Consider the following 15,654-nt stretch of genomic DNA (forward strand, 5'->3'; position numbering starts at 1 on the left):
TATTCTTTATAAGAGAATGAAAGATACATTGCATTGTATTACTTTCGTATTTTGTTGCAATAAAATAAGACATAACGTAGAAGGATAAGACAGTGAGGAATATTTTTTGTTTTCATTTTTAAGGATTTTTTTTTGTAAGGATTCTTAAGGAAAAATTTGATAGATATGAAACTGCTTTAGTTAAAGATATGAAAAAGTTTTTTGTGTCATTAAACATTTCGATTCTTTGGCCCTTGAAATAGTTATTTTCTCTTTACTCAATTACTTCTTTTGTTTTGGGTAAAAAATGAGCCAATAATAGTGAATAGTCTACAAAAGAGGATAATTGGACAAAGTGAATGAATAATATTTTTTTATTTAAAAAAGGGTATATATATATATATATATATATATATATATATATATATATATATATATATATATATCATATAAAACGTACAGTTACAATATTTTCGTCTTTTCGATTACCTCCTTAAAATAATCTTTACAACTAAATAGCATTGTTAATGTTAGGAAATCATAAATTGCAGTAAATAAAAAAAATGAAACCATAAATCATGTATGAATATTGCCCCTACAAATTATGTTTCATAACTGATCACATGCTCACAGTCACAAATTGATAATTTTGAATGAATAAAAAAAAATATTGATGAACCCGGTTCTGTCAAAAACAAAAAAATATATTGACCATTTGTATCTCTCTGGAGTCTGGTGTAAGCAGTTAAAATCTTTTATGTGGTCAAGTTGTTAGTAAGTCATTGTGTAATGAAAGTTATTTATAGGTTCAGTATTCTTATAAAACAAAATAAATACTAGTATGCAATATTGTTATAAGCTCATAATACTCTTACGGGTAAAATATTTATTAATTTTTAATTTTACAATATACATTTAAAACAAATATAATTAAAGTTGAAAAATACTTACGTACAACTTAGTCCGTCCAATATTTATGGAAAAAAGAAATAAGTATCCAAGTATTCAAAATGAATGGATTGAAAATAAATTATACAAGGGAAAAAAAAAATTATACTATTAATTAATTCAGAATTATTATAAGTATGAATGTATTAAGTAAGTCTAACTCAATTGATTGGATTAGATGTATAATATTTATCTTTGATATCTATAGTTAAAAAAGAATTATAATTATTTTAAATTTTAGCAAATTTATTATACATATGACAATTTGTATATGAACGGTTATGTAATATTATATAACATATTTTCTAATATTATATTCTATACCTAAATTTCAAAAAGAATTAAAATAAATTACATAAAAAGTTAAAGAGAAAGCTTCAAGCTTTATGGAATAAAAACAGTCAATTTTGGCAGAGAGTATGATAACAAGATACACATTCAGAATGGGTCCCTTTTAGTTTGATTTATAAATGTCTAAACTTACAAATTCTATTAGTTAATAGTCGAAAGTATTATGAGATTAAAAAGAAAAAATTATAATGCCAGAATGATTTAATAATATAGTTATTGACTGGGAATGGCGATCGAACTTTCTGTTCGATTATTTTATGTGATTGTCTAATGATTTATGGCTGTTAGTTTCTAATAATATTTTTCAAGTGATCAACGACATTATAATTATTTTTTTATGCAAATGGCTTTATCATTTTTTTTAAAAAAACAATCTTGTTTAAATATGATAATTTTCTCTAATGAAAATTTAATTAATTGGCTACATTAACAAAGACTGAGCTCTAAACTCAACCCGTTCATAATATCTTTATTGCTTAGCGATTTACTCAAACTATTCTAAAGTTACTTATCTTGAATCAGTCCAACGAATCTCTACTCTTTCAACAAGTCAATTCAATTTTTGCTTCTATAATTAATTCTGAATCTATTTATAGAAAAAAATTACAATTTATCTTTGCTTTTATAGTTAGAATACAATAATTTTATGTAAATATTTAATAAAAATGATTTATTTCACATTACATAAATAAATAAATAAAATGGTTAAAATCTTATCTTTTTTTTACAGAGGTTAAAATCTTATTAGATATTAATAACATATATACAAAAATTAATTAATTAATCATATGATGAAAGATTAACTATTATCCTGAAAGAAAATTTAATAAAAAAAAAAATAAAAATCGGTGGATTCTGTTAACAAGAAAAGGCCATAAATTAGAAAGGCAAAAAACCGTCCATAAGTTATCGGCATCACGGGAATGTGTGATATGGAAAAAAGTCCAAGAGGTGTGAGTGCGTGACATAATTTTATACATTTTCTAATACGTATTATATATATTTCTATCATTAAGTAAAGTTTATATAAATAATATTGCCAAAGAATTGACTTTATACGAAATTACGAACAAAATACCATATTATTAAAAATTTTAATTATTACAAATAAAATTTACTGGCAGAGGTCTTTGATTTGACAAGGGTCACCGACACAGACAAGCACTTCCCAGGTTATCAATCAGCAGAAATTCGAAGATTAAATTAATTTTCTTAAATTTGTGCTGCTTCCAAAATTCCATGATCATGCTGCTAATGGCTTCTAATTTTATTTTTCAACAGAAACCTTCTGTCAAATACTGAGGCGCGTCATAACTTGATGGATACAACTACTCCATATAATAACGGAAACAATCATTAGGAAAACCACATTAGTTTTCAAAACAATATCTTTATCATATCAGTTTTTACTCGCACCAATACTTTTTTTCTTAACTTCTAGAACATAATAAATTGTTCTCCAATTTTAATCTATCAAATTGAAAAATAATGATAATATTAAACCCACATGTTCATGATTTCTAGCTAATTTTTATGTTACAAATAATTAGTTGATAATATTAAATTATATGTTGGGTAGAAAATTGACCGAGACTATAACAGTCTCGAATTATGTAATATTTTTATTTTAATCATTTTTTGACTTATTTTATTGTTAATAATTAAAAATAGTAGTCTTAAATTATGTATTAATTTATTATTTTTTGAGTAATTCAATTAAAAAGTATAAAATATTCATTAAATATAAAGTGCAACTGATATATTTAAATTATTTTTTTTAATGAATTTCATAAATTACAAAAAAGAATATCCATAAAGTATGTATCGCTAGTAATGTTTTTACACTTTAAGCTTTTTCCTTAAAAAAAAACTTAATTAAGTGTATGTTTGGTGGGAAATGTGTATTCTCTTCTCTGATGCTGATATCCATCTCTCCGCGTAAACCACTTTATTGAAAGCTTGAAGGAGTGAGTGCCAACTAAGTTTAAGGAGCAAGAAAAGAAATAGTGTAAATACAAAATAGTCTTCCTTTAATCAGAAAATAATAGGGTAAATAAAATAAATTCGGAAAATATGAAATAACTAAAAGGAAAAAAGAAAACGAGTAAGGAGGAAGAGATAGAGAATCTGGTGGGCTTTGAGCTGTGATTTAGCTGTCCTTTAGAAGCATTATTTCTCTCTCTTCTCAGACTCATATACACTTCCAAAATCCTTAGAAAAAAACCAAACCCATTCTCTCTCTCTCTCACACCCTAATCCCATCCTTTTTTACATTGCTGCATTCTTCTTCTCAGATGCCTCATGTGAGATGAGGAAGAAAACCTATTCCGACTTGTCTCTCTTGCTCATTCTGGTTGCTCAGTCCCTCTCTGCCTCCTCATTCTCACACAATGGACCTCTCACCGACGCCCAAGTCTCTTTCATCAAGCAGCGTCAGCTTCTTTATTACAAGGACGAGTTCGGTGACAGAGGAGAAAAGGTAACCCTAGATCCCTCCTTCGTCTTCGAAAACGACCGTTTGAAAAGCGCTTATATAGCGTTACAAGCCTGGAAGGAAGCCATTCTCTCCGATCCCAAGAACCTCACGCAGGACTGGCTGGGACCCAATGTTTGCAACTACTCCTACGTTTTCTGCGCTCCGGCTCCTGACAACCATAAGATCCGCACCGTCGCCGGCATCGACCTCAACCACGGCGACATTGCCGGATACCTTCCTGAGGAGCTAGGTTTGCTCACCGACCTCGCTCTTCTCCACATCAACACCAACCGTTTCTGCGGCACTTTGCCGCACAAGTTCGACAGGCTGAAACTCCTCTTCGAGTTAGATCTCAGCAACAACCGTTTCGCCGGGAAGTTCCCCGACGTGGTGCTGCGTTTGCCGCAGCTCAAGTTTCTAGATCTGAGATTCAACGAATTCGAAGGCACGGTTCCGAAGGAGCTCTTCGACAAGGACCTGGACGCGATTTTCATCAATGACAACCGCTTCGTCTTCGACTTGCCGGAAAATTTCGGAAACTCGCCGGTGTCGGTGATCGTGCTGGCGAACAACCGCTTCCACGGATGCGTGCCGGCGGGAATCGGCAACATGAAGAGGCTGAACGAGATTATTTTGATGAACAACGCGTTCAGGTCGTGCTTCCCTGCGGAGATAGGGTTGCTGCAGAACTTGACGGTGTTCGATGTAAGCTTCAACCAGTTGTTGGGGCCTTTGCCTGATGCTATTGGAGGTGCGGTGAGTTTGGAGCAGTTGAATGTGGCGCATAACTTGCTGTCAGGGAAGATTCCAGAGAGCATTTGTAAGCTTCCGAATCTGCAGAACTTTACTTACTCTTATAACTTCTTCACTGGCGAGCCGCCAAGGTGTCTCGCTTTGCCGGCGTTTGATGACCGCCGCAACTGCCTCCCGGCTAGGCCGGCCCAGCGCTCCGCCGGGCAATGTAAGTCGTTTTTGTCGCACCCTGTCGATTGTAATTCGTTTAGGTGTAAGCCTTTTGTTCCTTCATTGCCTCCTCCTCCTCCTCCCTCACCACCATTGCCATCGCCGCCGCCACCGCCGTCGCCAGTTTACATTCCTCATTCCCCTCCACCGCCACCACCGCCGGTGTATTCACCGCCTCCTCCACCGCCACCACCGCCGGTGTATTCACCGCCTCCTCCACCACCAGTGTATTCTCCGCCGCCACCACCACCAGTGTATTCTCCGCCGCCACCACCTCCAGTGTATTCTCCGCCGCCACCACCACCTCCAGTGTATTCACCTCCACCTCCGCCACCACCTCCTCCTCCACCACCACCGGTTTATTCTCCCCCTCCGCCACCACCTTCTCCACCACCACCGTCCCCGCCTCCTCCTTCACCACCACCAGTCTATTCTCCACCGCCACCGCCACCGCCACCTTCTCCACCGCCACCATCACCTCCTCCGCCTTCACCTCCACCACCAGTCTATTCACCTCCTCCTCCACCGCCTTCACCACCGCCGCCCTCGCCAACATATTGTGTAAGGTCTCCACCGCCACCTTCACCGCCTCCACCATCACCTCCACCTCCACCACCTCCAGTATTCTCCCCACCACCACCTGTGCAATACTACTATAGCTCACCACCACCTCCGCAACACTCTCCGCCGCCACCTCCACCACATTCGCCCCCACCACCACCACCTTCACCGCCGCCACCTGTTTATCCCTATTTATCACCACCACCACCTCCTCCAGTTCACTCTCCTCCCCCTCCAGTCTATTCTCCACCACCACCACCCCCATCTCCACCACCTTGTATAGAGCCACCTCCACCGCCACCACCTTGTATAGAACCACCACCTCCACCACCATCCCCACCACCATGTGAAGAGCATTCACCACCACCACCATCACCACACCCTGCACCTTACCATCCACCACCATCTCCATCGCCACCACCTCCCCCGGTTCAATATAATTCACCACCACCACCATCACCGCCACCTCCAACACCTGTTTATCATTACAATTCACCGCCGCCACCGTCATTTCCACCACCTACACCTGTATATGAAGGGCCTTTGCCACCTGTCATCGGAGTCTCATATGCATCTCCTCCTCCACCACCCTTTTATTGATTCTTTTGAGAACTTTTCTCCTCTAACCCTTCCCCTCTACCCTAGCAAAGACGAAAAAACAAAAACACCCATTCAAGTTCAGTTCATACTTTTATTATTATTGGTGGCCATTTCTTCTGTGCCCTCTTCTTCCTGTGCCAGCCAGGTCATGTACGCGACTCTCGTCGCGAAAAATAAAACCTGAGAAATCGAGAAGGGTTTGTGTAAGGCTGCATACATGTTTGTTGTAATATGGGAAAACAGAGAAGAGGTTGTTACAGTGGATTGAGGTAAGAGGAGAAAGTCTCTCCATATTGATTTGAATTGTTATGGATATTCAGAGTTGTGAAATAAAAATGGCTGAGAAAGAGTAGGTTGCAGAGAAATGTGTATGTATAGGGATGAATTTGGAGACCATAATTCAGGGTTGCATAGACAGTAGTGACACTTTCTGTTGCTGCTGCTGCTGCATGTTTGTGGAGTTTATTGTTATTGTGTCTCTTATATCATACTTTTTTTTTTGTTGCTTTAATTTTGTTTCTTTATAGTATAATTTATGAACATTTTACATGTATTGATTTTCTGAATTGAGGTAATTCCTTTCTCGTATCAGTGTCCCAAAATGTGTTCCTCTGCCATGAGAATGTTGTGTGCTTTTGCTTCACTTACCAAATCTCTCTGCATTTAAGTGATGTGACTCCATGCTAATGACATAAACTTCTTTTCTCATATGATCAATTATATGTTAGTTTCAACTTCGATAGAGACCTCCAAACCCCCATATCTTTTTTTGGATTTTAAATATGGTTTTAGCCATAACCACTGGCTTAGCAAAACAATATTTTCAATGATAATTCCTTTACAACATACTACGTGGAGGAGGGGTTATGGAATTAGTAAGATGTTGCTTTGAATATTTTATTTTAAGAACTTAATAATTTAAGCCGGAGTTAAGCATCTAATTATGGTTGTTATCCTCAATCTTCTATCTAGGTCACCTCCATTATCTATAGTTTAGAGGACCCAATTCAGGTCATGGTGGTGGGACCTGAATAGCCATCCCAAGAATCATTAAAGATTTCATTTATTTAATTTTGTGTGAAGCCTTCTTTTTCACTTGATTAGCAGTATGTTTAAGATTGCCCCCCATGTGCACCCTTCGTCACAATAATTCAGATTTGAATTCATATCTGTTTAATTAATGCACACTTTCCCCCCTATGGAATTGTGAACATAAACACTGTTAAGCTTGTGGAAAGGAAAGCCCGTTCAGTTACAAGTTTCCTTCGCATTGTGCCTCGTCAAGCTAACTTTCAAAGTTGCTTTTCCCTCGTGTTTGAACACACTTCTTTAGTTTCTTGTTACCATATTGGCTCAACCAAAACTTACTTTCGGCCTTAAACAACACAAGTTGCTTTTTTATTATTCTAAAACTACTTTTTTTAGATGAAAAAAAGTATTTACATATAAATTACTTCACTTTAAATTTATTTTTAAACAAGATTAATTTACAAAATCAAAATCCTAAATTAAAGTTTGTCAATTGAAACATGCTTTTTTTATTCAAATGGCTTTTGACTTTAATGACAAAAAAATGCTTTTGTCTTTTGCTTTTTGTTGGTTGCGCCTCTTCTGTGCTCTACCCCTTTCATCACCTGCCTTCCTCGGGTGTTGTCCACTGAAACTGTCTCACATAAATGTAAATGCAAGATGAAAGTGAAACTGTTGTTTCGAACGACCAAGAGCCAACTCAAATGAAGCTCTACTGTTTCTGGCTTATCACTTTGAAGCCCATTGATGTGATTTGTTCATAAATTCGGATAACATCTCTAGCCCAAGTAATTCTTGGGGTATTCATTCTTACAAGAGACCTTATAGTTACAAGGAAAATTTTCCACACAATTAAAATTGGGACAACTTGTAGGATATATTTTTTACACGTGTAAAAAAGATAAAAATAATTGTTTATAATGTCACATATAATGTCAATTTTTTTATGTTGAGATAATGAACTGCAATTACAAGAGACACTTGGACTGGGTTCAATATTTGCTTCTCATCAAAGAGCTCGCAGCTTTCATGGCAACTTCTTTCTAATTCCATGGTGCATTCCGTCCATTATTTTCCTCTTGTTATTTATTTGTTCTTGAAGAGAGACACGGAGTTGAATAGAAAGATACATAGCTACTTTTCCATCATATTAGGGAAAAAGAGAGGTGGCATCTAATAAATTTGTTTGCACTTGTGAGAAAAATGCACCAGCGGTAGCTAGTAGCGCTTTAAATGTATTTGCTTTAACGTGTTTGCTGATAGGTGTCTCAACTGACTGAGGATATTTTAAGGGCCGGGAATCAAGAGTAGAATTTTTTTTTTTATCAAAAATATAATTAATGCACCCTATCATAATTTTTAATTTATTTTCAATGTGATTTTTTTTATAAAACTTTATTATTATTTTCTTAATAATGTCTTTAGGGAATTGGTGAGCCACATCCCTATTTCTTTTTTAACCTTTTTCTTACACATTAGTACCCACATATTGGACCAGTTAAAAAAAATTTAGCTGGACTCATAAAACAAACTTGATCTTCTATATATGAATCAATTTCTTATGGACCATTTAAATATATGCATGAAAAGAATTTCCCTTTTCAAAATTTCTAGATGTAGAGGGCAACTTTGGTCCTTGGATCACTTTCTCCACTATGGAAACCATGGCAAGTTAGATGAAAGTTCTATATACCTCGGTGGGTTTGGCATTGAATTAATTCGCTATACCCTTTGTGTTAGGGGAAGGGAAAAAGTGGAAAGTAAAAGCATACAACTTCCAGTTGCCCTTGGATGAAAGGGAAAATGAGAAAAAATTGCAACACAAGCAGGGCATATCCCACCACCGAATGGATAGTGACGTAAATTGAATGGCCCCTCCATATATAAATTCACATGGCCTGTAAAGGCTTTTCACATCCAACATGCAATGAAAAATATTAATGTTAGAAGTTGGTTGACTTGTTCTATGCCTCAACCAGGACATAAGTATTCATTTAATTAGGGTTCAAGGACAGCCTGTGATTAGGTCAAGCATATTTAATGGCATTTCATAAAGTGACTCATCATATTGACCCCATTGTCACATTAAAAGGAACAGACAGGTCTCTCTTTCAAGCAAGATAAAAGAAAACACACCTATGAATTTACAAATTTATAGGAAATTTCATTTTTCAAACGAACTGAGATTTACCACTACCCTTTAACAGATGCCCCACTATTTCGAATCTCCCCATAACAAATAATATTCAGTTTTTCCCCTTTGTTGTAATCTGATTATAGGAAACAACGTTTTCAACTTATAGGAAACAATATACATATATATGCAAGGATATGGTTGCATATAATGGTCATCTTTCATACTTTCATTTCACATAGCAAGGAACCTTCTACTTCTAGTATTAGAGTATGCTAGTTATTGGCATTTGGTTAGTTAGAAAACACACTAACATCTTATGGTATTGTTGATAAACACTCAGGTCTCTTAAGTAAGTATGTGAATAAAAATTCAATATTTAAGTTTATGCATACGAAGGCACATTTATTAAAACAGGTTAATTTCCTAAATTTTTATATCTTGAGAAATTAATTCTTAATTCTTGACAAAATATATCCTTACCTTTTTTTTAAAAAAAAAAAACAGATCCTAGACACTAATTTTTTTATCAATAAATATTAACTATTAGTTTATTCATTTTTATTAGTAATGAAATTTAAACTCACGGTTCTCTCTTCTCCCTAAACTCTAGATATGATGCAATGCAATCGAGCTTAGGTTAATATTAATGTGGGTGGTGCCATAAAAGGAACACCATGAAAGCCAAATGAATGGAAAGCAAGGAGGGATTTAACTCCTTTAAACTTATAGGTAATTCATTAATTGATGAAGGGCAAGAGGGTGGGCAGTGCCAACTAATTTATATATGCATATACCTAATCATAGGCATTATTCACGGGCGCACAAAATGTAAAGGCAATGCGGACAGGTAGGGGTTTTTGTACTGTAATAATGGTTGAAATGAGTAAGTAGCTATGGCTTTTTTGTGCAACCCATTTTTTTCAGCTTCCATTCTCTGCTAATCCAATAATTGAATTGAGCAGTGCACACACATAAATGAAAAATGAATAACTGTCACTGTAAACGATGTAGCGTAGTGTAGTGTAGCAGCAATTTAGACGAAGTAGAAGAGGAAATAGAAAATGACAATTCAAATTAAATTACCCTAGGGAGAGTAAAAAGTTTTGCCGCAATTGATGGGTCAATGAAAAAGTCACAAGTGAGTATAACCCCAATTGCTACCCTTTTCTTAGCCCCCAGGGAAAAGAAAAAATAAATAAAAATGAAAGGGATGTTAGAGGAAAATAAAAACCTTGGAAGAAAATGATGTTAGCTCCCACTTTTGTTAGGATTTTGATGTAGCAAACACAAGAATAAGACCCATTGTAATTTCCATCCACAGCTTATTCAATTAGTAGGAGTTTTCTATCATGAGAATATTTGCTCGTGATTTGTGTATTTGATTTGTAGTTATTTTCCAATACGTTGACATGCTCATGTCATTTATTATGCAATTCTATTTACGTAATTTGTATTGAACGTACAAGACTATAAATACGGTATTTGAATTTAAATAGTTCCATCTATGTCTTCCTTTAATTCAAGTATGAATTATCCAACTCATATAAGAGAAATTCTTGAGTGATACTGAAATGCACATCAGTGATAACAGACGGTAGTGCACACCATGGCAATTTTTTTTAATTGTTATCTCTAATTCGAATGTAGAAAAAATATAGAAAATTAATTTTGTCATAAATTCACTAGGACCGAAATACGTAAAGCATGCTTCTAGCATGTTATTTTTACAACAATAAATTACATTTAAAGGCTCTGTTTGTTTAATCTTAAAGAATATTACTATTTTTTTATATTTTTCAAAAGACTTATACAATCGTTATAATTTTTTTAGAAAAAATCGCTACAATTTTTAAACTTCGAAGCCCTGCATTTATGCACTTTGATGTTTTAAAAATTTACAGTCTTCGTTTCTCTCATAATACCAATAGCACTACAGTGTACAACTACTAATAATTTAATTAAAACAAGTAAAGAGGTGAGCACTCGTGATAATGTTCGGCGTAAACAAGTCACCGACAATATTCGCGTGATTTCCTAATGTTTTGTTTTGTCTTGTTTACACACGTGTTGTGGCGCCTCTTGTTTCTGTTTTTAGTTTCATGCTTCTTCTTCTTTTATTTGCAATGTTGCCGCATATTACTTACTCTCCATTAGTGTGAAACATTTTCTTAGTTTCTAATTATAAGATATTTTTAGGAATTTTTTTCTCATTTTTTATAATTTTTTTAAAAAAATTTAGATGTATTTGTTATTTTTTTACATATTTTTACTTAATTACTCTCTTTCCAGCATTAATAAAAAATAATTAAGTGAATTAAAAAATAAGAAAAAATATTTTAAAATAATACAAATAATAAATAAATTTAACGTGATTAATTAAATTAATTACTTTTTCTAAGTGACATAAATTAGTTAAAAAGGTTTTATAATTAATAACCAAAGGACTAATATTTTACCCAATTCAAAAGCCTCTAATATTAATGCATGTTGGTAAAATTTATGTATTAACAACTAGAATATGCCTATAAAAAAAATTAACAACTAGAATATGCCTATTAGAGTGCTGCTAAATGTTCAATGAAAAAATTGTGTCCGATACTGAATCTCAAAGTATAAGTAAATTGAAAGATTTAACAGTCTATGTGCTAAGTTGATTTAAATTAAAAAGATAAAATGTTGTTTATCATGTCATTGAAGTCAATTCCTAATATCATTGCTTACGAGTTATCCATGGCTGGCAGTAGTCTATATCACTTGTATTCTTGTGTCACATGACTATTATTAGAGGACAATTTTTACTAAGGCCCAATAATTTAAGGCCCTTATATATATATATATAATATATATGTTGGTTTGTCATATATAAGGCCCTTCTATCTTCATCGTTCAAAGTTTTTAGGTTTTTTCACCGGTTGATCATACATTAATTGTACTTATTTGTAGGCTCTCCAAGCCATTGGATTAACCTAGTAAGTAAGCAGTTAGTGGAACTCTTCGTGTTTTTGCCATTAAAGAGCATTAAAATCAACCCAATTTTTTTTCTTCTGGTAAACAGTCCAGTGAGGCAATCAATTCAAGGCATATAACTTCACAACAAGAGTTGGCTTGGAGGATAAGCAAAGAGTCAAAGTCTCGTTTCTCAAAAGGGTTGAAATAACTTGTTCATAACGCGTTATTATTATTTATAAAAAAATCTTTCTTACTTTTTAGGTTTTATGATGAACTATTATTCTTTAAGTAGGAGACTAACGATATGCGCGAAGAAAACTTATAGTTTGATTCCCATCAAAGGACTAGTTGTTTACATGCATTGAGAATCAAAGTATACGACTTACAATTATTGACTTATCTTTGATACGCTGACTGAAAATTTTATTCGATTCATATTTTTATTCTCAATCTTGAGAGATACCAAATGGAGTTGCAGTGATAAAGGACTAAAAGATCATAGCAAAATATTGAACAAATGTAGGTGTTTATAAGCATTGGAAGTCCTATTATTCAAAAGTAACTTATAAAGATTTTAGTGTGCTTAAGTTGGTGTTTACTGACTTAATTTAAATAATTTTTATTATAAATATTTTAGTTAAAATTAAGTTTGAAGTGAATTAATTTAATTTTAAAAAATACTCAAATTATGCATGCGTTTGGATTAGACTTTAGAGGATGAACCAACTTTATCTCAAAATTAATGTCTCCCATAAAGACCTTTCCGAAAGCATAAAAACATAATTTCGGTACTATATATAAAAAAAAAGAATGTCTTCCGAAAATGACCTTTTCGTAATAGGATCAAGTTTTACATGTTTACGAATTTGGTCATGGTTGCGCGGTGTTGTTTGCGTGGTGCGCAGTGGTGGTGTTGGGTGGTTCAACGGTGGTGTTAGGTGGTTGAGACAATGTTGTTTGGGTTGACGGTGGTATTGGCTGGAGGCAGGGCTTACTTGGGAGAGGCATAAATATTTGTGTTTGTTCAGGTTTTTTGGGGTGCAGAAAGCAAAAAAGGAAATGCCGGAAGTAAAAGCTCCGTTTATGTTGCTGCTTTTCAGGTTTTTTTTTGTTTTTATTATATATAAATGCTTTTCAGCTTACCATTCTGGATCAAAACAGATCACCAACATAATTCTGTAAAAAGAAAGACTTCAAAGTTCAAAGCCTTATTAGGCTAATATTAGGTTGAACAATTAGGAAACCTTTTTTAGATGAACTAACTAAAAAATTACGACATTTATGTAAATACATTTTAACGAAAAAAAGGGAAAGTTAATTTTAAAAAATATTTTTGATAAAAAATCAGGTATTTGAAGTATTTAATTTTAAAAAATCATTTAATAATACAATACTATTTTAATGATGGTTTATAAATATCTCATTTTAAACTTAATGTTGATTGAAGAAATTTGGGTATTGACTAAAATGTGTAAATATCTCAATATACTTAATATTAATTGAATAAATTTATTTTTATTAGATAATTAATTAAAAAAATATTAATTTGGATATTGAAGAAAATATTAATTACAAAAAAATAGAAAGAAGATGTAAAGGTTATTCTGGTTTTTAAGAATAAGAGTTCAAAATTTATAATATACAAGTAAATTATCTTTTTTCCCAAACATATTGATGTATGTGTTGTGTGTATGTATGTATGGGTTTGCTGGTAAACTATGAATTGTTTTTAGGAGTAGTTAGTAAGTAATAAAGTTATAAATTTATACTTGTTAATTAAAATACACCTAAAGGTACAATTTGTTTTTTTTTTCCCAAAAAAAACAAGTAAATATAAATATAATACTTCCTTTTACGAATTATATTATAAGTTACAACTTGGAATTTGTTAAAACATTCCTAAAGATGTAACTTACTAACAGTCTCCATTTAAGCTATTATTTTAAGACTAAGTTAGGTGAGATTCATTTTTAATATGGTATAAGTCTATATTTTTTTTTGTATGCTTATCAAAGTCTATAATTTTATATATGTTGGATATCAATTCTGTAAACTGCATTCTCTAAATGTCCAAACTTAGGCATGTAAATACTTAGAAACATGGTTAAAAAACCTTTTAAGATTTGAACAATACTTTATACTTAGAAGTTAGGTTCAATTTGTAAATAAATACTTAACATTGTTTAAACCATTTAATAAATTTACATAACATGTAATTTTTTTATTAATTCTACTGTTGAATTATAATTATTGTTTCAAATCCGATAAGAACTAGATAATAATAACAAATATATATTAAAAAATACTCTTAAACTTCATTGTTTCAAGTTCGTTTAAAAATTATTTAAATCCTTTAAAATGGGAAATATGTTGTCGAGTTGCATACATGTCTGAGCGCATGCATGATCCAAACTAAAATGTTGTTCATGTGAATGTCACTTTTCTATAACAGTCTCCCATCAAAACTCTCAAAATAGTAGTAATTTTTGTAGGTTATTAAGCAATCTGAATTGAAAAAAACAAAATTCACCAAACATAGTTTTCTTTTTTATGTTGTTTAACATCTTTATTTTATTTTAAAAAGAGAATCTTTTAACTTACTGAAATTTGGAAACTCGAATAACGTCATAGTGAATTTAGTCACGCGTTGTCATTCTCTCTTTCCCTTTTCTTCTTTTGGTTAAAAATGTCTTACTCTTATTTTGTTTTTATCCAAAGTTTTATGATTTATCCCACACATGTGGGTCATGCTTCACTCGGCGGAATAGGTAAATTGTGTGACAGACAGAGCCAGACAGACATAAAATTCTTTTCATCTTGAGGAAAATATAAATTATATTAAATTCAAAATAATACAATAATAAACGGGGCATATTTCACAATTAGAGAAAATCAAAAGTCTCTTTAATACAAGAAGACCTATATCAAGATGCTAAAACAAATGCAACAGGTGCGCTTGTCTATACATAAGAAACTTAATCTTGCTAATAACCTTTATTACAAAAAATTGATAATCTTCAAAAATCAGCTTGTTCCTAGACAGCTAGATGCAGTAGACTGTAATTGCTATAGCCAGACATCGTAATTTTCCTTGAACACCTAATGTGGATCTGCCCCTAATTAAAGAGTCATTAATGCAAAATTCTTTTCACTTTGTTTAGATGTCATAGCCCTTAGACACATGATGACCAATGGAAAGATATATGTTTCTTAGGTAATTAATGCTAAGTGAACTTTTCAAACTTGCTATAAATTTTGTCTTAAAGGTATAAAATAAAACTACATAAAAAGAATTATTTTGATTTATACGGTAAGAGGATAAACTGAGGGTAAATGATTCGTACACAATCGTACTGTGAGAAAGTTGAGAATGAATGCTCAATAAGACATAAGTTAAGTGCTTGAGAAGTTCGCTAATTGCTAATAAGTATCTCTCAAACTTAACAATGTGATGAGAAAAGATTACCTAATACGTTATTTGATTGCTCAATGTAACCTTCAACAAGTATGCATATAATTCTCACATACAAATACAATATCATTATGATAGGATGCATGATTACGTGTAGCACTACCCTCGACCCAGGAGGGAGACCCACACACCCACGTATCTGCATAACTACGTGCAACATTAGGATAGTGCAACACTAGGCCATTTGCA

General features: G+C 33.1%; 1 protein-coding gene across 2 annotated transcripts; it reads left to right on the plus strand.

Annotated features, from left to right (window-relative positions):
• The first annotated feature begins 3,444 nt into the window (after positions 1-3,444).
• On the plus strand, positions 3,445-6,469 carry LOC114418577 (leucine-rich repeat extensin-like protein 4). 2 transcript variants are annotated; one of them, XM_028384002.1, is made up of 2 exons: positions 3,445-4,858; positions 4,895-6,469. In XM_028384002.1, exons 1-2 carry the CDS (start codon positions 3,587-3,589, stop codon positions 5,876-5,878), a joined length of 2,256 nt encoding a protein of 751 aa, XP_028239803.1. In that variant the 5' UTR covers positions 3,445-3,586; the 3' UTR covers positions 5,879-6,469. The 2 variants fall into 2 exon arrangements, with proteins under 2 accessions (XP_028239803.1, XP_028239802.1); XM_028384001.1 differs by having other exon boundaries at positions 3,445-6,469.
• Positions 6,470-15,654: the final 9,185 nt, after the last annotated feature.

Source organism: Glycine soja, chromosome 7 (assembly GCF_004193775.1).
Source record: "Glycine soja cultivar W05 chromosome 7, ASM419377v2, whole genome shotgun sequence".
In the NCBI taxonomy this organism is placed as follows: domain Eukaryota; kingdom Viridiplantae; phylum Streptophyta; class Magnoliopsida; order Fabales; family Fabaceae; genus Glycine; species Glycine soja.

Excerpts from the sequence above, each read along its gene's own strand:
- LOC114418577 (XM_028384001.1), top strand. The coding sequence starts at position 3,587 with ATGAGGAAGAAAACCTATTCCGACTTGTCTCTCTTGCTCATTCTGGTT.